Here is a 26,271-nt window from a genome sequence, read left to right as displayed (position 1 = left end):
GGTCTAAGGACAGAGCCTTGAGGGACCCCACTGGTCACAGGGCACCACGATGAGTGACTGCCATCAATTACAACCCTCTGGGTCCAACCACAGAGCCAGTTTCCCAGCCAGCGGATCGTGGTGGGGCAGGGCAGGGCAGGCTGGGGCTGGGCCAGGCTGAGCTTGGGAGTGAGAGCTATGGGGAATTTTGGAGTGGGTGCAGCCACCTCCATAATCTCCTCCAGGCACCACCTGCCCAGAGCACAACCCAGCCCAGCCTTCCGCCTGCAGTGGCAGCCCACCCCATGCAGATCTGGGAGCACATGTCCATCCCCCCCTCCCCTCTTGGGGTGCACAAAGCAGCAGGAGCCATCCCCCATGCCCCCCCCCAAACCCCCAGGAAAAGCTACTGCTTTGTCCCATGCCTGCCCAGCCCCGGCTGAGCAGTACCTAACCCAGCCCGAGTCCCACTCACTCCCTTACCACAAGGGGCGCTGATCTGCCCCCCCCACACACCTTCCCTCCCCTCCTCTCCTTCCACTGCAACAGACTGACTAGCTGCACACAGATGTATCAGAAATCAGATCGGTATCAGCTGATATGCCTTCTAAAAAAAAAATCGGCTATCAGTATCAGCCCCAAAAATCTCTATCGGTGCACCCCTAGTCTTGGATGTTAATTTTCACTAGGTGCATCTACAAGACACACTTTACTGTGCAGCAGACTGATTTACTATGCAGTAAAGCTTCACCATCTACATATGTGCACATTTACTGCATTGTAAATTAGTCTACTAGGCAGTTATCTACTACCTATAAATAGAGATTGTAAACGAACTGTGCAGTAGTAACACTCATGTAGATAGTGACCAGGAGCAAATTGCTCCCGGTCAGCCTAGGCAGTGTGGAGCCATAAGGGACAGGGAACTCTGTCCCCTGTTCTGGTGCTGATCCTGAGAGGAGCCAGGGAGCTGATCAGCCCCAAAACAGGGGACAGAGTTCCCTTTCCCTTATGGCTCCACGCTGCCTAGGCTGACTGGAAGCAATTTCTTCACCTCCGTTTTCTTGTGCAGGGACCGGGACTTCCCCCCTGTGATGCAAGATGGACTCAAGGGAAACGCCTCCAGACCTCAGGTTGGGGAGGATTGGACATGTTCAAATCAATGGGTCCAGATGCTCTCCACCCCAGGGTGTTGAGGGAGCTAGCTGGGGTTATTACAGGACCCTTGGCATGGCTTTACGAGTGCTTGTGGTGCTCAGGCCAGGTGCCAGATGATTGGAAGATAGCCAATGTGGTCCCCATCTTTAAAAAAGGGAGGAGGGAGGACCCGGGCATCTATAGGCCTGTCAGTCTTACCTCAATCCTAGGGAAACTCTTTGAGAAGATCATCATGGACCACATCTGCGATGGGCCGGCCTCACAGATGATGCTCAAGGGCAACCAGCACGGTTTCATTAGGGGCAGGTCATGTCAGACCAACCTGATTGCCTTTTATGATCAGGTCACAAAAGCATTGGATGCAAGTGTTGCTGTGGATGTAGTCTTTCTGGACTTCAGCAAGGCCTTTGACACCATCTCCCACCCCATCCTCATTAAAAAATTGGGCAACTGTGGCATTGACGCCTACACAGTCAGATGAATTGAAGATTGGCTGAAGGGTCGCACTCAGAGGGTGGTGGCAGGCAGGTCATGTTCGACCTGGGGAGAAGTGGGCAGCGGAGTCCCCCAGGGCTCGGTTCTTGGGCCTGCACTGTTCAATCTCTTTATCGGTGATTTGGACAACAGGGTGAAAAGCAACCTGTTTAAATTCACTGATGATACCAAAATTCGGGGTGAGGTGAGCATGCTAGTAGGGAGGTAAAGACTGCAGCAAGACTTGGATAGGTTGCAGGGGTGAGCTACCAAAAACAGGATGCGCTTCAATACTGACAAGTGCAGGGTGCTGCAGTTGGGCAGTAGTAACCAGCAGCACACTTATAAGATGGGAAACGCACTTCTTGAAAGCACGGAAACAGGAAGTGATCTTGGAGTCATTATTGAACATGAGCTGATAATGCAAGGTCACGGTTGGCAGGGCTAACCGCACCTTGTCATACATCCACAGGTGCATCTCTAGCAGGGACAAGGAGAAGATCCTCCCCCTCTACGCAACACTGGTCAGGCCACAGCTGGAGTACTGTATCCAGTTCTGTGCGCCCCACTTCAGGAGGGATGTGGACAACATTGAGAGGGTCCAGAGGAAGGTCACCCGCATGAACTGGGGATAACAGGGCAGACCCTACAATGAGAGACTGTGGGACCTGAACCTGCTTAGCCTTCACAAGAAAAGGTTGAGGGGGGACCTGGTGACAGTCTATAAACTCACTAGGGGGGACCAGAAGGGTTTGGGAGAGACCTTGTTTCCCCTAGCGCCCCCTGGCATAACAAGGAATAACAGCCATAAGTTGTTGGAGAGTAGGTTTAGATTAGACATCCGTAAGAACTACTTCACAGTTAGGGTGGCTAGGATCTGGAATCAACTTCCAAGGGAAGTGGTGCTGGCTCCTACCCTGGGGGTCTTTAAGAGGAGGCTTGATGTTTACCTAGCTGGGATCATTTGAACCCAGTTTTTTCTCCTGCCCCGGCAGGGGGTCGGACTTGAAAATCTACAAGTAGCTTCCAACCCTACTTCTATGAATTTGCTCCTGGTCATCACCTACACTGGTCACCAGGCCCGGGAAGCTCTGCCCCCTATCCTGGCTCCCAACGTGGAGCTGGCTGCTCCTGGTTCAGTTCAATAAGCCAAAATAGTTCCTTTCAGGTCAAACTAACCTGAAAGTGAAAGCTTTTGTTATGATTTTCCCAACAGACATACAAAACTTGAAGCAAAAACAGATTTTTAACGTTCTAAATTTCCATCTTGCAGAAACTGAATTTCCCATTGTAAAACTCTTTTGATAAAAAAATTCCTGACAAGCTTTATGTAGTATTGTTGTGTAAGTGTGTTCAAAGGTAATCTCCATCAGACTATAAAAGACAGGGGTAGACAATTATTTCTGGTAGAGGGCTGGTTACTGAATTTTGGCAAAATATCGCCCCACTCTGGGCCCTGTTCGCACTGGCTCTGGGACACTGGAGCAGACCCTGTACTTCTACCCAGTTGTTGCTGTACTCCATGTACCCACTCGGTGCCACCCCATCCCCTTCAATGCTTCCCTGCCTGCTCGCCAACTGGTCCAGCATCACATGGCTCCTGGCTGCATGGCCGGACTACAGGACTCAGCAGCAGGCAACCTGGCCCTGAGGACTGAGGGAATCCCTGCAGCCCACCTCTCCGCCCAACTCTTATTTGAATTTCCCTCTGATGAAGGGAGTCAAGAACAGTCCCAGGGGCCCAGGCCAAGAGGCTCTGCTAAGCAGAAATTTCCTGGGGGGTGGGGAAAAGGCTGGGGGGCAGGGCCAGGAACACCTGGCTGCTGGGTCCTGCAGGCTTTCCCTGGGTCCTACTGTCCCTGGCTTCTGTCATCTTTGACGGCAGCCAGGAGCAGATAAATATTAATTTCCTACATTTTTTAGGGGCCCCATGGGTCAGATAGAATAGCTGGTGGGCCAGATTTGGCCTGCGGGCCAGATTTGGCCTGCCCCTGGTGTAAGAGCTTTAAATATGGGGTGTTTAAGGGCTTGCCTTTGAACAACGTCCTTCCAATTTTTAATTTTTTTTTAAATGCAAATAAGTTTATCTTCCTGCAGTGGAAAAAAGGAAAGCTCAGTGTATCAATATAATTTGTCTAATTAATTTCCACATTTAAAAGAAAATATATAACTTTCTAGAAAACAGATACACAACCAGTATTCTTTTAAAAGATAATTTAACATACTATTTGAAAAACATTAAATTATTTACTAAAAATGACCACTAACATGAAATTTTAAATTATTTGATAACAAGCTTGACAAACCTAAAAACCCACTGGAATTTCAAGTGTAAAGTATTAATTGATAGAAATATAGATTCTTACCTTTGAGTCCTTAGCATAGTAAAGGGTACGACCTCTAAGTTTGAAATAGCGTTTCTTCCACCTCTGAAAAGAACTGGTTTGCTTCAATAGTAGTCCTTCCTTTATACTTGTCTGAAAAAAAGAGAAAAAAATAAAAATGTAGCATACCAAGTACAAGTACATCCACCTACCTAGACCTGCAATACATAAAGAAATCTGAGTCTTGAAAACAATGTTGAAATTCCCAAATAAAGTAGATTAAATTTGCATACGCTCATATTAGGTTATAACCACTTCTGTCATTTGACAATCAAGATATGCAAAATTATTCTGTAAACAACAAAACTCAATAAAACACGTATTTTGTGTACACATTTAATACGGTAGTGGAGAGAGTCTGGAGATTAAATTACTGCTGAAATCATAAAAATCACAAAAAGTATGTAGAACAATGATGAGCAGTAACAGACATCATTTAAAAATATATATTAGTTAGCTACAAAATATAAATGCAACCAAGGCTCAAGAGACTGGTTATATAAACAGAAAAACAACTTTCCAACTGCTGTATTTCCAAGCCCATGAGCCAAATGACATGGCCCTGAGCACCGGATGGGCCAGCACAGGAACTGGCTGTGACAGTGGACCCAATGCAGCATGCCCAGGGTTGCGGCTGAGGCTGCAGACCCAATCCAATGCACCCGATGTTAAGGCAGTGAACACAATCCAGTATGCATGAGGCCAGGGCCTAGAGCTGCTGGCCAAGTCAGGGAAGAAGGCAAAAACTTATGTACCTGAGGCTGAAGTCAATGTGGTGGCCCTGATACAGTGTAAATGGGGCTGGGGCAGCAGGCCCAATCCAGCATGTGCAGAGCCAGCACCCCAGGACCAATAACATGTGTGGCCAGAACAGTGGGCCCAGACTGAGGCAGGGCCTCAGGCCCCATCCAATGTGTAGGGCTATGGACTGAACTGCTGAGTGGGGTTGGGACCATGAGCTGGATCCCAGACACATGCCAACTGCATGTGCTAGTATCTGACACGCGGCCCGACTGCACACCATCTTTTTGTCCCACATGGTCAGAAAGATTGGGCACCACTGCAAAAGACCAAAATAAAATATTCTACTTCTACCTACTAATAAAAATATAAATAATAATATAAATGTGAACACCTCAAATAATGCACTTCACTTCATTCCCATGCAGTGTAAATGCTTATTCATGAATGATGTTCAAAGCACTAGATTCATCTGGTTCCAATGCAGTAGAATCCCTTAGTATAGAACTACATAACTTCCCTACAAAAACTAAGCTCTGTATAGTAAGAAAAAAAAAAGACACTTCTAGTTCTCCGAACTCTGAAGAAAACCTTCAATTGCAAACTGAGAATAGAGAAATATGCAGTAAAATAAACTACTTGCAGACAAGCACCTTATGCCATTCCTTTTGTAAACCAACCAAATTCCATCTACAAAACAGTTAAGTGTTTTGTCCCTTCTATTCTTATTACTAAGCTTTATGAGAACCTCACTCTTATGGTTAGAAACCCTTCTTCTAATCTTCAGCTCAGCTGGATATAAATTCTGCAGTATTTTGTCAATATTGCTACCCATCTTAAAACTGTAAAATCAGCAGGAACATCACTTAATCTGCGTTTCCCTCCAACTCTTGGCTTTGCCAAAATTTTCAAAGGCCTTCCTATCCAATTGTCAAAACCTCTATCTTCCTCCCTAAAAACCTGTGTAACCCAGATATACACTGTCTTTACAGTAGTATAGCCAATTAAATGCTGTTTTCCTTTAAATAGTTCTCAATGACGTTTGCCATCAATTATTACCATATTTTCTCACTTACCACACAGATCCTTTTTTCTGAAAATCAGCTGCTCGAAATCAGGGTGTATATTATAAAGTGAGAAAATACAGTAACAACAGTTTCTGCAGCTTAAGATTCTGCCAGGTGAAAGCAAAAGTAACTGAACACAATTCCCAAGGAGAAGGGAGCAGACTTTGCTCCCTAGATGATGCTATTCAGCTACTTTTTTTTCTTCATTCTGCTTTTCACAAACAAAATGCATGTTTTACTCTGGAGTATGTTGTATATGAGAAAATATGGCAATTTTCTTTTCTGAATTAACAATTTAGCCCCCTTTAGAATTTTACACTTTAAAACTAAAATTAATGTACTACAAAGCATTATAACTGCATCAAAACAGTTTAAAAGACATTTCCTTCTTTACAAAATTAAGTGCAAGTCAATGTTCAATCACCTAAAAATACAAAATTTCTTTATTTAATTCTGCTTCTTCAAGCAGGAACCTGTCATGATAATGTCTGAGATACATGGACATCATCATGTTTGAAACACTGTAAGCACGTTCCTTTACATAGATGGTTTCTTAAATACTAAAACATAATCATTGAATGTTCCAAGACTAAGTTTTTGGGGACCTTGATTTGATTAGATCAAAGCGCTCCTGTAATATGTATAAATAATACTTAAGTAATGCCTGTCACTACTCTGCTTTGTCTTATCCCTCAGGTTTTTTTCTTCCATACTGTTTCTTCTCCCTTGAAGACATGCACGGGAAGCAGACTTCTGTGCTGCTGAAGCAATGTTAAAACATACCTTCTTTCAAATAAGCATTCTGCTCCTGCTTGGGATCACAGGACTGGACAGGACCTTACAAAACTATGTAGTCCAGCCTCCTGTGCACTCCTGACTAACCCATCCCAGGGACATGGCTGTCAAACCCACTCTTGAAAATGTCCACAGCCTCTCTAGGCTTGTTCCAACCACTCTCACAGTGAGACAGTTTCTTCCTAATCTCCAACCTAAATTTCCTCGGTTGCATCCCGAGGCCATTGTTTCTAGTCATGCCACCAAAAGCCACAGAAAATCATTTATCTCCATCCTCTTTGAAGATCTTCTATCCATATATTTGAAGTCTTCTATCAAGTCCTCCCTCAGTCTTGTCTTCTCCAAACTGAACAATGCCAGTTCTTGCAGCCTTTCCTCACAAACCATGTTTCCCAGCCCTCTGATAATTTTTGTCACTCTCTGCTAGACACTTGCTAATCTATTTACATCTTTCTTAAGTGTGGCACCCAACCTAAATGCACAGTGAAGCAGCATGATAGAGAAGGTCTGTGCAGCAGAAATACTGATATAAACCAGAATTTGACATAACAGAGCTAACAGCCCGAACCTAAAATAGATGGCGTTACAGATATAAACAATTCTGATAGGACTGTGCCCTTATAGGCTTAATGCTAAATTGCAAATTTTAAAACAAAAACTGTATTTTAGTTATAAAAACATGCATGTCTATTTCTAGCTCAAACGCTAATTCTCTCTGTGGCCTCAACTATTTATACTGCCTGCTTCAGTTTCCTTCATCTTATCTTATCAGTTCTTGTTTGTAAAGGTCAGAAAATGGAAAATATACATATATATATATGACATGCATTCAAGTGAAAGAACAGCCTGTGTTCTTATTAACAAGGAGAATGAAGCAGCTGTAAAATACTGTAAAAGGAACAGAACTTTTACCACCACTGTGATTTAGTGACAAAAACCTAAAGGCCTTCACAACTGAGCCAATATCTATTTTAAATTAATATTTACAGCTACTGTTTGGAATATTAGTGTACTTTGTATGTATCCTAGTCATGAGCAAAAAGAATTAACCGATTAAGCCATAATCCTTCCCATGTATGAGAAGGGCACAAACTACACATCTCAGAAATATTTTTAAAAATAAATAAATACAGAAATGTATAAAATTTTTGTAGAATAGTGAAATTACATTGCAGGCCTTGATCTCATTCCCAGTTGATAAAAACTCTTCTGTTGACCCATCTTAAATGGCTACAAGACAGGTACTCCAAGTATTGTAATCTACACCTACATGAATTGTGTAGAACATCCTAGGTATAAGCTAGAAAATGACATAACTAGAAATAAAATGGGAAGCAAAATTTTAAAATCTCTCTCTCTTTTCAACTAGGAAGAGAAAACATGTTCTGTACTAATTTGCGGTTTCTATACTAATAGTTTAACTTGTTTAAAATATAAATAGCTCTGGAGGATGTGAAGAAGTTCACATAACAGCAATAAACACTGCTACAAACTTTAAATTATAGCCATTTGCAGAAAAAAATTATAAACTGAATCTTGTTTCAATCACCATTCTGTCTTTCAGGCTTTTTCATTTAGACTATTATGGTTTTTCTCTACACTGTTACACATGCTCTGGGGTGGGGGGAGGGGGAAGAGCAGCACTTTAATTAAAGCAGCTCCGAAGCCACTCTAATTAAAGCTCATTCAATGAGCTTAAGTTCAAGTGCCTCCTCTCCTCCCCACCATCTTTAAGTGTGGGGACACCGATACACACGATGTAGGAGCTGCTGGAGTGCGGCCATTGCCACACTCCAACTAACTCAATTAATCAAGTACACTCCAGCGCGCTGGAATTCCAGCACATTGGAGCAGCCTTGGTGCTTGTGTATAGGCGACTTTCCTTTTACAATACCTAGTAAATACCACTGTTGACAAAAGAAGTCAGGGAGGTCTGTACTCAGTAGAAAACAAACATATACAAACAACATAGAAGTCTGTGATTTCATAGAAAGTTGAAGAACTGTTCCATTTCTTATACTCCACACTCTTTACAGACATCCTGAGCTTAGTCAAACAAGTCAGAAGCTACAAACAGAATCAACAACAGCAACTGAACCTACTCAAGATCATAAGCATATATGAAAATAATAAACTTTCAAGAAAACAAGAATGTTGTAAATATATAAAATAATTAGAAAATAATAAGATGTTTCCCCAGGGTCCGGAGAACATGCAGAGCACGTCTACATGATCATTTATGTGCAGTGGTTACTGTGCATTTAGTTTAGTACTTGCTTAATGAAGTATTAAGCTAAATGAACAGTAATTATAGTTACTGCGCAGTAGCACCAGCACATGGTTTTTCAGTGATGCTTAATGCACAGTAGCCTAATACTACTGCACAGTAGCACATTGAGATGCTTTTTGCCCAACACGCTACTGTGCATTAAGTGTCTTGTACAGATGTACCCCCAAAGAAGCTTTTTCCGTCACTCCATTCTTTCCAGGGATCAGGACTGGATGTGTCATCTAGCACAAAAAAATATTCTTTGAGCTTTTCCAAGACTGGAGTCACTCCAGTCTTTGTTCCTTCAGAACTACGTGTACACTTCCCTGCCTGACTCCTCCCAGGGAAGTATACAGATATTGGTTCTGGAGCAACAAATCTCTCACAGGAGAGATCTTCTTCATTGAAAAGAGGAAAATCTTTCTTCCAGAAGCAGCAGGAGAAACTGCACTAATGCCTTTACACTTGTTTCTAGTGGAAGAAATGTCATTACTCTGCTAGAAATGTAATGCCTGTCCGTATCCTCATTTCCTTTTGTTGCAGATTTAAGCTATAACATTTAATCTAATTTAAATCTGCTTTTGGGATTGGACTGCATTCCAAGTTTATATCGACTTTATCTCCACTTTACTAGAAGATGCATACATTTCTAGATGCATCAATCATATCGTGCATCCCATTTTCTATTTCCTTTTTTTTTTAATCTACTCTCATTTTAATAAAAATGTTAATCCCACAGTAACTCTTTGAACACAGCACCTCTTTCCCAAAGACCTGACTGGCAGTTGGAGAGAAGAGGGAACATTTTTATCAAATTTATTATTGATTGCCCAAATTTTATCTAAGTATGAAGGGAAACAACTTACTGGACGTTAGCAATAGTAAAATATTAGAGAACTGTGCAATACTGAAAAAACACTGTATAGCAATAGGCTGAAGACAGAGCTGAAAAATTATGGATTGTGCTTTCTCCTTTTTTAAATTCTTCTACTTTATGTAAACTAGCACAATGAGGAGCAGATTACACTAAAAATGTTTGTTTAGCCCTAAAGTATGCCATTATACCACACAGTCCTGTGAAGACATGCCAATGCTTTTCAAACTGTGGCCACAGAGCATATCCTGCTAAGTCTGGCCAGTAAAAAAGAATGCCAATTCCCAAATAGTTTTGTAAGTTTTTTGATTCTGCATCTGACACTGAAACTTGAAGTTTTAAAACATTCTTTTTAAGAGAAACTGAAAGAACATGCACTAGAGCAGCCACACATCCCAAAACAGCTAATAGTCTACCTTAGCATGAGGAGGATCACTCCACTTACTACCTAATCATTAGACTATTCTTTGTCTCCAGATTTCACCCTGGACTTAAACCTTCCCAATGGAAATACCACAGAGACACATTTATTCCTGGAAATAGCTTTTGTTTCAATAAATCAGCATTTTCTGATTTTAAAAAAAAATTTGCTAAACAATTCCAAAACATTGCCACTTGCAGGTGGTCAGTCCAGAGCTGACTGGTCATACAACAGAGGCTGTATTCATTATTTCCATCTACTTCATTAAAAGGAGAGTAAGATATTACCAGAAGGGTACTTAGAGGACCTGGATTCTTCGTCCAGTTTGGTTATAGATTTCCTAAATGATCACTGGGAAATAAGTTATTCTTTGTGCTTTTGTGCCCAATCTGTAAACCATCCAGCTAAGAGATGATGTTACCTACTCAAGGTTATTAGTATTTAAAATCCTCAGCTTTTGGGGTCATCCTAATTTTTTTAAACAAAACTCAGCTTTCATTACAAATAAATGAATAAATAAATAGCTTCTAACCTTCATGGTTGTAGAGAAAATGTAAATCATAAGCCTCAAAAACAAGAGACTAAAAACATTTAATCTATCATTTTAAGTCGATAGCATTGGTTTAAAGCAGGATTCATCAATGTTTCCTACCATTGGGCTGGAGTAACCCAGCTTAAGTCTGAGACAGGCTGGCACAAGGACCTGGCCATCAGTGCTTCTCATCACCCAGCTGCAGTGCAGCACAGGAAAGCTCCCAGCCATGACATGGCACAGCATAGGCAAAGCCCTGCCAGCAAAATCCCAGCTCTGAGGACCAGATTCAAAGTTTTGTGGTCACCAGGTGCTGATCCCCCATTTAAAAGTTCTGAAGCCAAATTCACGTCTTTTTTTTAATTGTTGGGGATAGAAAAGCAGAAAGAGGAATTACACAACCTCATGGTCCCTTCTTTTGTGTTTTCAGGACAGAGGAAAAAAGAAGGTTTGAAGATGAAAGGGCTACCAGTCTGAAAGCCTCGTTCAGCTCAGTGCCATCCTGCACATCACATAAGGATGGAACCAATCATGGTGAACCCTCAAGTAAGGCTGCAGTGGGTTTCAAGGCAGTTTTTCTCTTGAAACCCACTTCTTGGGTAAATGACCATACAAAACCTTCTAATGTTGACACACTATAATTAGTACTTATTCAGTAAATGTACATTGTATACATGCCAGTGACTAAGGGCTCAGCTCAAGTATGTTCACATGATTTGGGATGTATTCTGGTTTACTTCAGTTAATTAACTTAGTATTATAATCTTGAGAACAACCTAATTCATGGGGAATCCTTTGCCTGCTTTTAAAATATAATACTTGCTCCTTACAAGTTGATTTGGAAATATTGAAAAACTAAATAAACCCACATGGAGAACAATTCATCACTCACCATTACCTGAAGCTTCTGGTTCTGCAAAATATCCATGTCACAGCAAGTTGTTGTTTGGCTTTTTTTGAATACAGACAGCTGGTTACAGCTATGGTCAGCCAAATTCTGATTCACAGTTAATAAAACCTGCTGTGTTTGATACCAGATTCTTGCTAGTTCAGACAGTGAGATTTATCCAACCGAGGAGTTCTTCTTTTTTTAAATACCCATTCATTACTCAGTCACCCGTTACACAGTACCATCTTAATCTCAATTCTAATGATTGTATGCATTATATACAAAAATACTTTTTGGAGAAGAGAGGTTGGATTCATGCTAAACAAGAGGATGTGTACTCAGAAGATCTGGATTCTGTTCCCAGATCTGCTACTGATTTTTATGCAATGCAACATAACCCATTTATTCTCTATGCTTTAAGTCTTAATCTGTAAAAAAGGGATAATATTACCATACTTTAGGACAGTACTGTACTAAATTTTTTGTTAAGTACATTAAGAATCTTGGTTAGACATGATAAAAACATTATTTCTGTACTATGGTCATATACCTGCTTGTCTTCATTTACTTATTTTGGTTGACAGACCAAAGGTTTTTTAAGATGGATCATCACTTCCTTTCATTATAAGGCCACCAGAAAATCCATCAATAGAATGGCAGAACTCAACAGAATGAAAAACTTAAGCTATTACCTACTTTCAGTGACAGGACAGAATCTAAGGAAACTTCGCTTAGAACTTTGGCCACACATACATATGCAAATAATCTGGGAGAATTCTCCTAGGTTTGTTCTCCTAGTAGAAAAAATTTGCCCAGAGCCCCATGTATAGATATTCAAATACTGAGGCCCTAAATAATGGAGAGCTTGCAGTACGGATATTGTACACCCAGTGGTGGCCCCTGTGCACACATCTCAGCATGCTCTGCATGCTCCCTTAGTCTGCCTAAGGACAGATGATAGAAGTGCACAGGACAACCCAGATTTACTAATCTAGACTGCTCATGGTCAACACGTATTTCCATGCAGCACAATACAAGGACCGTGAAGAGGGCGTGTTCTGCTCCCTGCTCGAGCAGCAGAGTCCAGTGAACCCAAAAGGAGAGGAATGTGGGGAGGGAATGCTGGAGGACTATGGTCTCTTCTAAGGAGCTGTGATATATAAAGACATTCACATTCCCAGGAGAAACTCTCCTGAGAGTGATTTAACCTCAGTTATTCCCAGGTCATTTTTCTCTTGAAACCGCCATTTTTACTGTGGGAGAAAAAGACTAAACATCTGTACACTTGTGGTTTCCCCTGTGAGAGCAGCAACTCTCCCAGGAGAGGTTGAGTATCCATATGAGGCCTTTAACTAGTAAAACACATTTCTAAAACAAAGCTTTATTCTTCTCCATGTTCCTCATTGGCAGCTACAATGGAATGGGAACTCTCAGCAGTGAAAGCAGGTGACACAGCACCACCACCTGACCCCTCTTGGAACCATTCCTGCTGCAGAGTAAACAGAACACAAATATTGTCTTGTCCTTGTTCCTACACCCATTTGCTGTCACAGGAGCACTGAGGTGCCCTGTTCCTAGAAGTGGAGAAGTGGAGCTGCCAATCTCCAGGGGCAGCTCAGGTGCGGCAACCGGGCGGGCCAGGTGACCGGAAGGGGGTAGGGCCGGGCCTTTATAAACAGCCCAGGCTGAAGCCTAGGGGGCAGTTCCCTTCTGGCAGCCGCAGGAGCAGGAGCTCTGTGGGAGAGCAGAGCTGATGGTGGCAGCATGACCAACGAAGCAGCTACGGCATGGTTAGAGAGCCAAGGAAGCGTAGGCCGTATGTTATAAGCCAGAAGGCTTCTTGTTTATTATGTTGCAGCCGTTTGGCTTATGGTTTAGTTATTGTTATACCAGAGGACCGGGTGAGGCTGTAGGGGCATGAGGAGGCCTCATGGGAGCTCCCCAGTGGTTTGGGAGGGTTCCCGGTGCCCTGTGTGGGCAGACGAGTGGTGCTTGGGACGGCACAGTTGGTCAGTGCTGAGGCGGCACAGCGGGTAGCTCTGTGTGGGCAATAGTGAGAGGCCCAAGCAGGGTAGAGGACCCCGCCCAAGGGTCGTAGCACCAGAACGAAACCTGTAGGGACTCGTGTTGGGCTCCAGGTGTGGGAGCTACACAGATAAAAGCCTAGGGTGGGTGCTGTAAAGGCGACTAGCCCAATGAGGGCAAGTCAGTCGCTATAGAGAGCCCGGAGAAGGTGCTGAGAAGCCATGGGTGCGGGCACGTGTAGAAGAGAGGCCCTGGGTGGGGCACGTGTAATAAGAAGCAACCCCAAGAGGGGCATAGATTATTGAAAGTAGCCCCAAGAGGGGTGCGGGCCTAGACGACGTTCCGGAGGGTTTCCAGGATAACAGGAACCCCGAGGAACCGAAGGGGCCAGGTAAGGCTCCAGCTGCCTGAGCCTATCTGGATATTTATTATTGACAGGACCCAGAGGGGCCAGGTAAGGCTTAGGTCGCCTGAGCCTAAGTGGATAAGTAGTGTTGACAGGAACCCAGAGGGGCCAGGCAAGGCTTAGGCCACTGACCCCTAGTGAGGCAATAGACCCAGACGGTGGTCCAGGGGCCAGGTACGGCTACGGCCAGCTGAGTCCCAACCGGGGATAGGATTTGGATAATTAGTGTTGACAGGAACCCGGAGGGGCCAGGAAAGGTTTAGGCAGACGACCCCGGTGGGAAGAACATCCTTAGGGAGCCCGATAGGGCTAATCAGGAGTAAGGGGTGCTGGTTGCATGACGAGCCCAAGGGCACCAGAGAGGGGCGCTGGTGACGAGACACGCCCAGCGGCGCCAGGTAGGGTGTAGAAGATTAAGGACCGGATAACATCCAGAAAGAGCTGCGAGGCTTGGGGCATGCTAAAGGGGAGGTAGGAGGCACGCATTGCCCGTAAGGCAGGGGTGCATTGAGGCACCCCACTCGGAATGGGGAATAACATCGGCGCGGTGTCAAAGGTGCAAGTAGGCAGCCTCCCATAACTGAACTCATAACATCAAAGACGTGGTGGGTGAGTAGAGGGTGCTGGATTGCCTGATTGACACGGCAGGGGGCACTAGTGAGATCACGGCCGCTCCTAGGCCCCACCTGTGACATTTGCCTATATCTATAGCCTCTTTGTATTTTAAGCTTTTTGGCATTAGGATTTTTTCTTATATGCTTATACTATTGCTTATAAGTTTGCATTAATTAACAGCAACAACAACAAAACACCACTTGCACAGAAACTACACATTAACCAAAATACCAAAAAGCATATAGTGCTATACAGCTCTAAACTGGCATGAATGCTTGTCAGTGGTCTTTAAAGGGTAGCTTAGCTCCTAGCTGCAGTTGAGACCACTCCTTTCAAGTTTTTCACAATAATGAACTTACATGGCTATGTACAAGCATACCTCATTTTATTGCGCTTCGCTTTATTGCGCTTCGCAGATATTGCGTTTTTTTACAAATTGAAGGTTTGTGGCGACCCTGCGTCGAGCAAGTCTATTGGCACCATTTTTCCAACAGCATTTGCTCACTTCGTGTCTCTGTGTCACATTTTGGTAATTCTCCAATTGACTCCAATTTTGAAAGAAGTTCTACTGTAGGTAAAATGCTATCAAACAGCATCGCATGCTACAGAGAAATCTTTCGTGAAAGGAAGAGTCAATCAATGCGGCAAACTTCATTGTCTTATTTTAGGAAATTGCCACAGCCACCCCAACCTTCAGCAACCACCACCCTAATCAGTCAGCAGCCATCAACATTGAGGCAAGACCCTCCGCCAGCAAAAAGATTATGACTCGCTGAAGGCTCAGATGATGGTTAGCATTTTTTAGCAATAAAGTATTTTTTAATTAAGGTACGCACATTGTTTTTTTAGACATAATGCTATTGCACACTTAATAGACTACAGTATAGTGTAAACATAACTTTTATATGCACTGGGAAACCAAAAAATTCATGTGACTCACTTTATTGCGATATTTGCTTTATTGCAGTGGTCTGGAACCGAACCCACAATATCTCAGAGGTATGCCTGTATTTCTTCTTTGGTATGGAATAAATGTGCCTCAAACCATTCATCACACACTGAAATAAAGGTAATATCACTCGCGTGCAAGCATATAACGAAGTTAATAAGCAAGGTTTTTTCAGATAACTGAATTTTCAGAGATACAGAGAGCATCCACATGTGACACTATATCGCTGTAGTGTCCGCTGTAGCGACTAAGTGTTGGCAGGCACAAACCACGACACCGATGCTATGCTGCCATAGCAATGAGCTATGTTTATAGCATGTCGCTCCAGCAATGTAGTGTCTAAAAATAACTGTGCACCATCATTTAGTACTTCCAAAGGGAAGTACTAAATGATGGCACAGTAACAACACCACCATGGCAGGCACATATAGACACATCCACAGTCTAGCTAATATATAGTATCTATCAAATCAGCAAACTAATAAAAATAAAAGCATATACATGCAGCTGAGAACAAAACCATATGGGCTGAATAGTTAATAACTAACACTGTAAATTCAGTGAAACTCAACAAAGCATTGGGCAGGGCATATTTCCCTAAACTATACACAAAGGAATCTTTTTCATTCTTGACTGATTCTAACAAGACTATGGTAGAAATGAACAAAGCCTACTTGATAAGCTGGGGAACATGGCATTTCATCATGAAAAAGACAAAAAGTCTGTCAAGAAAATACCAAAAAGAAAAAGGAAGGGGGAAAAAAGGAAACATCAAAGCCATCAACATCATGCCAATGAGGTTTGTACAACTACTGTAGGTAAACATGTTAAGAGACATGCATTAATTCTATATAGTCTTTTTAATGTCCTTTATATTAGGACAGTTCCTGTTTCCATCTAAGATTTCATACTTGAAGTTCTTCATGACTATGAACTGCCCTCAAGTACTATATTCTTCACCAATAGCACTTAACTCAAGGTGGATTTGATTTAAATCAAATTGATTCAAATCACCGGTCAGGAAGCCTCAATTTAATCATTGTTTTCTACAAAAAGTGCATTCTTATTATTTGTTGTCCTTTATTCATTTAACTTCTTGAAACTTTTCACTTTTGAGAAAGGTAAAGGCTTGACTGCATACAAAAACTTGCAAAGACAACAGGGCTGATGTGTGGGTACTCACCAGGGATCCGGTTTTTTTCCTATTAAAAAAAAAAAAATCACGAATTCTCTGACAAAAAAAAATTGCAAATTCTCTGATAAAAACCCCTACATCATTATTAAAATTAAAAGCCCCCAACAACCCGCACAACCCTGCTGGTGCCCCTCACACACCTCCCCAGTGCCTCCCCCAGCCCTGCCCCCACAGCAGCCCCCCTGTCCTACTCATGCATCCTGCCCCCCAGGCCTGCTGGAGGGGGCCCCCAGCTGCCAGGGTTATGGGGCCAGGGTCCCAAGTTTGCAGTTCCCTGCCCCCCAACAGCAGGCAGCTGCAGAAGCAACATAGATCTGACTTACCCACTGCTAGTGTCTGCTTGGGCGGGGGCAGGGACAGCTTCTGGCTCCCCCCAGTCCTGCTGGTGCCCCCAGCCACAACCTGCAATGCCCCCCAACCCGGCCAGAGGGGTCCCCAACCCCTTGCAAGCCCCATTTACCTCACAGGCTCCAGGAGTGAAGAGTGAGGTAGAGCTGAGCCAAGCTATAGCTGACAGAGTCTCAGGCCACGTCCTTCCCCCTCCCCATCCCACTCCGTCTCCAGGCAGGGCGGGGGGTTTCCACCCTGTTTTCAATCAGCTCTTGCAGGCTGGAGCTCAGCCAGCCTGCAGAGCTCTTTACAAAAGCGGGGAATCTGCACCTTTCTTTGCTAAAAGGAGAACTCTGCATTTTCCTTGATAAAAAGGGAAAATCTGTGGTTTTCTCTATTTTACTGTGGGAAATAGAGAACTCAGATCCCTGGTAATCAGGCTTGTTATCAACAGGGATCCTAGTTTTCTCGCATTAAAAACTGCAAATTCTCTGATTAAAACCCAAAATCCGTGATAAAAATGTAAGGCCCCCCACAGCCCCTCCCAGTGCTGCTGGTGCCCCACACTCCCCCCAACAGTCTCTACAGCCCTCCTGATGTCCCTTGCAACAGCTCCTCAGACCCACAAACATGAAGACACAGACACTGGCACCCACCTCAGCAGGTAAATGTGTGTGGGGGGAAGGGTCGGGGCAAGACAGGGGAAAGGGAAGGTGCTGGGAGAGTAGATCAAGAAGGCGGGGAGTGTGCCCCTGTGCCTACTCCCAGGAGCAGGGCCAGGGGGTGAGGGCAGGTGTGCTACTCTGTGGGCCACACACGTGCCAGCCAGCCTGACAGGAGGTTTGCTCAAAGAGGCCACCACCGCAACTCTGCCACTGCATCTTGCGCTACCATCCCACAGCCACCTGAATTGCTTTGTGGGCAAATGGCACAGGGTGCAGCAGCAGTGCAGTGGCAACTACCGTGTGCAGGCCACATATGTACCACCCCACCAGGGGCATGAAATGGAGGGCTTGCATTCAGAGGCATGCCCCGCAACCAGCTGCACAGCCAGTTGGGGGCTGAGGGAGCGTGGGGTGCTGCTGGACCCAGGCAGCACATCACAGATGGAAACAGGGCCGGGGGTGAGGGCCACAGTGATGGCTACATGCAGGGTGAGGTGCCTTTGCGGGCAAGCACTGCCACCACAGAGCCATGCCCTTCACCCCTGGATCCTACAGGTAAGTGGGGCTTGGGGGCTGTGGGGCAGGACTGGAGAAGGTGGCTGGGGGCTGAGGGAGCAGGGGATGCTGCTGGCCCCAGGCACCACATTGCAACTGGGAACAAGGCCAGGGTGAGGGCAGGTGTGCCCCTCTGCAGGGCTCTTTGCAAGCGATATGGGGGGTAGTGTGGTGGTGCCTGCCATTTGCGGGCCGCACACATGCCACCAGGCCTGCTGCCCAAGGGAGGGGGAGAGGGAGACTGGCATGTAGCTGGAGCATGTGGCCGGCTCTGCAGTCACAGAGAGGGATGGGGTCAGGGAGAGGTGGGGGGGCAGCGCTGCTGCTTACCTGGAGGCCCATTATGGTGGTGATGGCCACTGCCTCCAAAACCTCCCGCAGCCGTCGCGGAGCCATGCCTGGAGCTGTGTGGCCAGCCACCAGGCAGCAGCGGCAGCATGGTGGTGGTTGAGCAGCACACAGCCATCCCCACAGCCACCCCATGCTGCACCGCTGCCGTCAGCCACACAGCTCCAAGCACAGCTCCACGGAGGCAGCGGGAGGTTTTGGAGGCTGAGGCAGTCACCACTGGCACAGACGACCGCTGCCACTTACCTGTTCCACCCTCTCCCTCCAGCCAGGGCTGGGAGTTTCCTGCCCTTTTTGCAATTGGCTCCCGCAGCCTGGAGCTGTGCCAGCCTGCAAGAGCTCTTTGCAAAAGCAGAGAATCTGCGGATTTCTCTACTAAAAAGAGAAATCCATGTTTTCCCCGATAAAAACAGGGAATCCGTGATTGTCTCCGTTTTTCCGTGGGAAATGGAAAACCCTGGTTATCAATCATCTCTACATACTGCTGTTAACAAGGATGTTATCTATGGAGACAACAAACTCTACCTATGCCTGAAGAAGAGCGTTTGTGCCTGAAAGTTTGCAATGAACAATCTTTCGAACTATTTAGTTGGTCTAATAAAAGATATCAGATCACCCAAAGAACCCTGCCTGCCCATGATCTCTGGAGACACAAATCCACAATTTTGAGAACTGAAACTGAGCATCATGGAGATGCTTAATGGGATCTCCTAGACTGAGCACCGAATCCCATTAGGGAAAATGTTTTTCTTTAATCCTTACTAATCTATAAAGGAGCCTCTGAGAGGCTCTGAGAACCCCAGAAATTAAGGTTGGAAGGGAGTTCAGAAAGTCTAGTCCAACCCAACCCGGCTTCTCAAAGCCAAATCATGCCCAACTAGACCATTTCAGCCAGGGCTTGGTCAAGCTGGGTCTTAAAAACCTCCAAGAATGGAGATTCCACTGCATCTTTAGGTAACCTGTTCCAGTACTTCACCACCCTAAAAATGAGAAAGCTTTCCCTAATATCCAACCTAAACCTCTTGCTGCAACTTGAAACCATTACTCCTTGTTCTGTCATCTGTCACTACTGAGAACAATCTAGCTCCACCGTTCAGGTAGTTAAAGGCTGCTATCAAGTCCTTTCTCAGTCTTCTCTTCTCCAGATTTAATAAACCCAGTTCCCTTAGCCTCTCTTCATAAGTACTGGGCACAATACGCCAGATGTGGCCTCCACAGTGCTGAATAAAGGGGAATAATTATTTCCCTTGATCTGCTGGCACTGCTACTACTAATGCAGCCCAGTAAGCAGTTAACCTTCTTGGCAACACTGCTGACTCACATCCATCTTACTGATCACTGTTACTCCTAGGTCCTTTTCTGCAGACCTGATGCTTAGCCAGTCAGTCTCTAGGCTGTAGCAATGCATAGGATTCTTCCATCGTTAAGTGCGAGACTTTGCACTTGTCCCTGTTGAACTTCATGAGATGTTTTTTGGTCCAGTCCTCCAATTTGTCTATGTCACTCTGAATCCTAGTCCTACCCTCCAGTGCATCTACTGCACCCCCAACCTTGGTGTCATCCATGTATTGTTGAAGGTGCAATCCATCTCATCTTCCAGATTAAGATATTGAACAAAACCAGCCCCAGAACCGACCCCTGGGGCACTCCACTTGATACCAGCTACTAGATAGACACTGAGCCACTGATTACTACCTGTTGAGCCCAACAATCCAGACAGCTTCCTATCCACCTTACAGTCCATTCATCTAACCCAGTGGCTCCCAACCACAGGGCATAACCCAAATCAGGGTTGGGGAGGTCCACCCCACCTGTAGGGCTCTCCCAGTGCACTGTTCATGTAGCTCTCGCTGCCGCTGCCCCCCACAATGCCAAACTGGGCTCTGCTGGCACCGCCAGGCATGAGTAAATCAACAACAAAGACAAGGGCAGGGGTCACAATCTGGATTTCAGGTCGCAGCAAAAAAGGGTCGGGAGCCACTGATCTATCCCATACTTTGTTAGCATGCTTGCAAGAATGCTGTGGAAGACTGTATCAAAAGGAATCGAACTCTTGGTAGGGGTGGTATCTTTTATGAGACCAACTAGGTATTGGCAAAAAAAAAATATTATTTGCAAGCTTCCAGGCACATCACACAGAATTCTTTATTTACACCCTTCTTCTACAGGCTTAGGAGAGTGCAAAGATTGTAAAATTTCTCCTAAGTAGAAATGAAAATTCATAGTTCACAGCAGTGCTGAAGGGTGTTGCAAGATGGTAAATAAACTTATCTAGCTCTTATGTGAGCCTAATTTTCACAAAATAACCTTTCCCAGCCCAAAGATCTTATAACACCTTCAGCTGTCCTGTGAAATATAAATTTTCATTTCCACCTAGGAGAAATTTTACCATCTTTGCACTCTCCTATGCCTGAAGGGCGAGAGTGTGCCCAAAAGCTTGCAAATGAAGAATTTTTTTGCAAATATCTAGTTGATCTAATAAAATATATCACTTCTACCAAGAGTTGATACCTTCTGCCTGCAGACCAACATAGCTACAATCTGTATTGCTGAAGTAAAAGATATATTATGTCCACTGCTCTCCCCATATCCAAAGAGCTAGTTATCACATCATAGAAGGCAGTCAGGTTGGTCAGGCATGACTTGGCCTTGGTGAATCCATGCTGACTCTTCCTAGTCACCTTCTCCTCCTCCTCCTCCTCCTCCAAGTGCTTAGAAATGGATTCACTGAAGACCTGCTCCATGATTTTTCTGGGGACTGAGGTGAGCCCGAATGGTCTATAGCTCCCTGGATCCTCCTTCTTTCCTTTCTTAAAGATGGGCATTATATTTTCCCTTTTCCAATTGTCTGGGACTTCCCCCCAGTCGCTACAAGTTTTCAAAGATAACGGGAGGCGGCTCTGCAATCACATCAGCCAACTCCCTCACCACCCTCTAATGCATGCATTCAGCCCCATGGACTTGTACACGTTCAGCTTTTCTAAATAGTCCCTAACCTGTTCTCTCACCACTAAGGGCTGCTCACCTTCTCCCCAAACTGCGTTGCCCAGTACAATAATCTGGGAGCTGACCTTGCCTGTGGAGACTGAGGTAAAAAGGCATTGAGTACTTCAGCCTTTTCTTCATCATGTCACTGTTATAATGGAATTTTTCTTCTTTTGTTATACACAGAGAAAAATTACCAGAAATACCAAGTTCCAAAAAGCTATTCCCAGGACACTTCAGGGGGAAAAAAAACTTTATGACGAGCATAAGACTGCAGTGAAATTACTGGCAACAGAAAAAAAATTTTCTCAAAAAAAGTAATACTCTATTGGGACTGAGCTGAAAGGGGCTAAGGGAAGTGGAAAGCTCTGATTTCCCAGAAGGATGCTTAAACTAGAACTATTTCAAACATACAGTATGAATGTGACTAACTTTACTCTCGATGAAAACTATCAAGGGAACAATGCTGTAATTACATATTTGTAAATTTACACTTTAAAAGCAAAAATTAAATGAATGCAGTGAACATTTTAGACAAGGTTCCTTGTTGAATCTGATAATCTTTTATTGGACAAACTTATAACTAATAAAAGATTATCAGATTCACCCAAGGAACCTTGTCTGCCTATCTCCTTAGACCAACACGGCTACAGCCTACACCCCTGTGAACATTTTATACACATCTTCACTGTTCTTGGCTGAAAAACCTATCATTTAGTTACAAAAACAAGTTCTGCATTTAAAAAAAATAAGGTAAGCCAACTTGTCCAGAAACACCAATTAAAATTGCTGGTGGTCAGAAGCAGTGTGAAGATTAGTGAGCCTATTCAAACTTCAGCCAAAAATGAGTATATTTAGAGTTACACATACCAAACCTGTGTCCTCAACAGGAATTTTAATATTCAGAATTGAACTGTTTGCAAAGATTATCCCTTATGTTACAAGATCTTTCAAGGGGCAAAAGGTAGGGGACAAATCAAAGCTATGGATTTCTATATCAGTGGCCAGGATGCCTGAAGAACAGCAGTTTTAAAATACAGTACAAATGGGGAGTACAACAGACCACGAACATCTATGAGCTTCACTGCTGTCTTCCTCCACTGCACTTTTATTTGGAAAACGGAACAGAGTGGAAAAGTGCTTTGTTTGGCCAACAGCTAAGCTGTCAGCAGAGCAAATGCAAAAAAAGGCAATGCAATAAGAGGGAAATGGCAACCCTAATATTATTGCTTGATGTTTCTGTAAAAGCCCAAATAGATGACATTCTTATGATTATGCAATCAACTTTTACATCATTATAAAAAATGAAGCAGATCAACAAAAACAACCTAATACTAACCCAAGCTAACTTTGCTCAACCTGACCCACAACTATACTAGCATAAGTTAGGTTAATATAGATGTTATCTGCTCACATTATACCCTGGGCTAGTTCCTTGCTCAAGTATAAGTACCTATTACAGTGGTTTTCAACCTGTGTTCTGTGGACCACTGGAGGCCCACAGATTACGTCTAAGGGGTCCACAAAATATGACTATGATCAATCAAAAGTATGTGAATACACACTTACAATTCAAAGAGGTCCGCATCTCCATCCAACATTTCCAGAAGGGTCTGCATCTCCATTCAAAATTTTTTAGGGGTCCACAAATGAAAAAAGGTCAAAAACCACTGACCTATTACATGAAGCTCAGGATACCTGCTCGTCTATTCACTACAGGTCCTGGTTTAATTTATATATCCATGTGCAAGCTACCCAGATAACTCACACTAGCAAAAATGTCATCTACCAAAGATGGCAAAATAGGACCAATTAAAGTTTTTATTAAAGTTCATTCAGGTATCATGCAATTAAGTCTACATAGACTTGCATCTTTTGTTTTGTTTAAAAGGACTTTTCCAAGTTAAAAAATTAGCAATAATCAAAAGGCTTCATCACCAGGAAGATTCATCATTCTAATTCAAGAAGAGCAAAAACATTTACTTATGAAACAGCAATTACCTTTTAAAGGTATCTTCCAAAAATGTGCTTTTGGGGTAATTCCTTGAATTAGAAAATAGACTATCTGCTCTTGTACAACTTGTTAACCATCTGTCTTCATTACTATAAAATTGTCATAATTAGTTGCTCTGTTCCCCACCCCCCAAAGAAACTGGGCTGTTAAATATGTATTCTTTTCAGTTATAAGAAGCCTAGTGGCTACTTTTTCTATTAAAACAACACTATTAACAAAATTGTTTTAATAGAAAATTATGGGGGGAAAATAAAATTATAAGAAACTATAAAATTATAAGTACAAGGTACTAGAACATAAAAATAGATAAAATGCGAAGTAGTACATTGCTGCTGTTTGTCATAGCAGGAAATTTAAATTAATACAAACAACGCTATCATTCACACATTCTGAGTTACGATTTTGCTTCTCGTAAGGAAGGATACATGTATATTTCATGTGTGAACATATTCTTATGCAACAATATACTCAAACCTTTTCAGTCTGGGTGTAAGGCCTACATAACGCTTGACATACCCTGCCAGTTACCAATAATCATAGCTTTAGAGATGTTCTGAGCCTGAAGTTATATTCCTGCTTGGAGTTAATAGCCCCAAAGGATCTATCCTCCAGAAATTTGTCTAGCTTCTTTTTCAACTTGGTTCTGCTATTGGTCTTTATAGCCTCCTGGGGCAATGAGTTCCATATGCCAATTATGTTTCATATAAAAATATTCTTGCTTTTGTTTTAAATCTGCTGCAAGATAATTTTATCCTATATGAGGAAACACAGTGAATAATAGTTGTCTATTCATCTTTTCCACACCATTCATGTTTTCCAAACCTTCATAATTTCTGTCCAAACCAGAGACCTAGCCTTTTTAGTCGCTCCTCATATGGAAATCAATCAATACCCTGATCATCTTTTCCTGCTCTTTCTCTAGCTTTTCTGAATTCTTTTAGAGATGATGACTACACCTGCACAAAGTGTTAAAGCTATGGGTACACCAGTTATAGAAAGGGATGATTCCTGTTTTGCTTTCAGTTTCTTCCCTAATATTCTACTTGCCTTCCTGACCTCAGCTGCCCATTGAGCTCATGTCATTAAAGAACTCTCCAAAAAAGTCAACATCTCTTTTCATAGTTATAACAACTAATTTAAAGCACACCATTGTGTATGTATAGCTCAAATTATTCCCTTCCCCCATGCCCAATTTGTATTCTCTAGTCTACACTTATCAATGCTGCATTTTATTTTCCACCTTATTGCCTGCTCATTCCATTTTGTGAGATCTTTTCATACCTCTTCACTGTCTGCTTTATATTTGACTACACAGCATAATTCATAAGCAAACTATGCCACCTCCTTTATTACTCCTTTTCCAGATCGTTTATTCACATGTTGAAGGCAGAGGTCCCATCGCAGAACCTTGAAGGAACTATTCTTTGTTCTCCTCCACTGTGAAAAAATGACCACTGCTTTCCCATCTTTGAACAAGCTGTCACAATCTTTGACAGGACCTTCCCTCTGATAAACTATATGTGGTCTTGTTTATTCTGTGACTAAATGGAAAGGAAATGGATCTCTCCATTAATGGAAAATTAAGTACTGGGCTAATGAAAGAAAACAATTTAGCTGCTCACTAACAACTTGCAGTCTGTCCTATGCTCTATAGATGGATTTGTGCTACTTGCACAAGAAGCAAGGACCAAAATTAAATAGAATTCCATTGTTGTTTGGTTTTTGTTCTACTACTGTACACTGCTTCATTGCATTTATGTATCATCATGTAGTATGTTCAATCTTACTCTTGTTTAATTAGTAGAACATGTAATTTTATTATGTTTTACCAATAGCTGCAAATGATATAATTTTATTATTATACAATATGATTTACAACTTTATTGTTAATTCTATTCTATCGTTTTAGTGAAAGCCATAAACAAACTACTGCTTAGAAAACAGTAATGGGGGATGGTGTGAGGAGAAACAGGAAATAGGGATGCATGCGTATGTTAGCCAACACAGATCTACTTCAATCTGATGGGAATTTGTAAAGTGCCAGCTTGGCACTATTTTGTATTTGTAAATATGGTGTGCATGGGGCAGGGCAAAAAATACACCACTTCCCACCCCACAACGAGCTTGCCATCTAAACAAGCACAGAAACAAAGAGGATGGATGCACTGTGAGGCCCAAAGGAAGCTACAACTTGGTTTTACTTTAGGAAGCAGTGGGGCAGCAATTAGTCGTCCATTTCTTTCCTCTGCAAGAAATCAAGCCTGAATTTTAATCAAAAGAAGTCAGTGGCATTAAACCGTCAGGGTACATCTTTACAGCAATCCTCATAGGGAAGGAAAGTACAGAGAGGAGAATCAGAGATGTAAAGGCTAGCATTGCTGCCAGGATTATACAGGGTATATGGCTAAGTCAGGGCCTTGAATGTGAAAAACAAACTTGATAGGTGGACAATGGAAGACAGCTGAGTGATCCCAGACAACAGAATGACGTGGGTGGCAGATGAGAACACAGTATGGCCACTACATATGCAATATGGCCACTGCATATACACCTCATATGATCAGGTCTATCGCTTTCTGTTTGATGAAAAAATCTACTTTG

General features: G+C 43.2%; 1 protein-coding gene across 2 annotated transcripts in view; it reads right to left on the bottom strand.

The window, feature by feature from the left end:
* The window catches only part of DGKH (diacylglycerol kinase eta), a 254,374-nt gene that overhangs the window by 103,645 nt on the left and 124,458 nt on the right, over positions 1-26,271 (bottom strand). For both annotated transcript variants that reach the window (XM_019529851.1, XM_019529850.1), the window contains one exon: positions 3,978-4,088. In XM_019529851.1, coding sequence (XP_019385396.1) covers positions 3,978-4,088 — 111 coding nt within the window. The remainder of the gene's footprint in view (positions 1-3,977; positions 4,089-26,271) is intronic.

The sequence above is a fragment of the Crocodylus porosus genome, unplaced genomic scaffold, assembly GCF_001723895.1.
Source record: "Crocodylus porosus isolate Cpor-Errol unplaced genomic scaffold, CroPor_comp1, whole genome shotgun sequence".
In the NCBI taxonomy this organism is placed as follows: domain Eukaryota; kingdom Metazoa; phylum Chordata; order Crocodylia; family Crocodylidae; genus Crocodylus; species Crocodylus porosus.
This window is presented reverse-complemented; position numbering and strand designations above follow the sequence as displayed.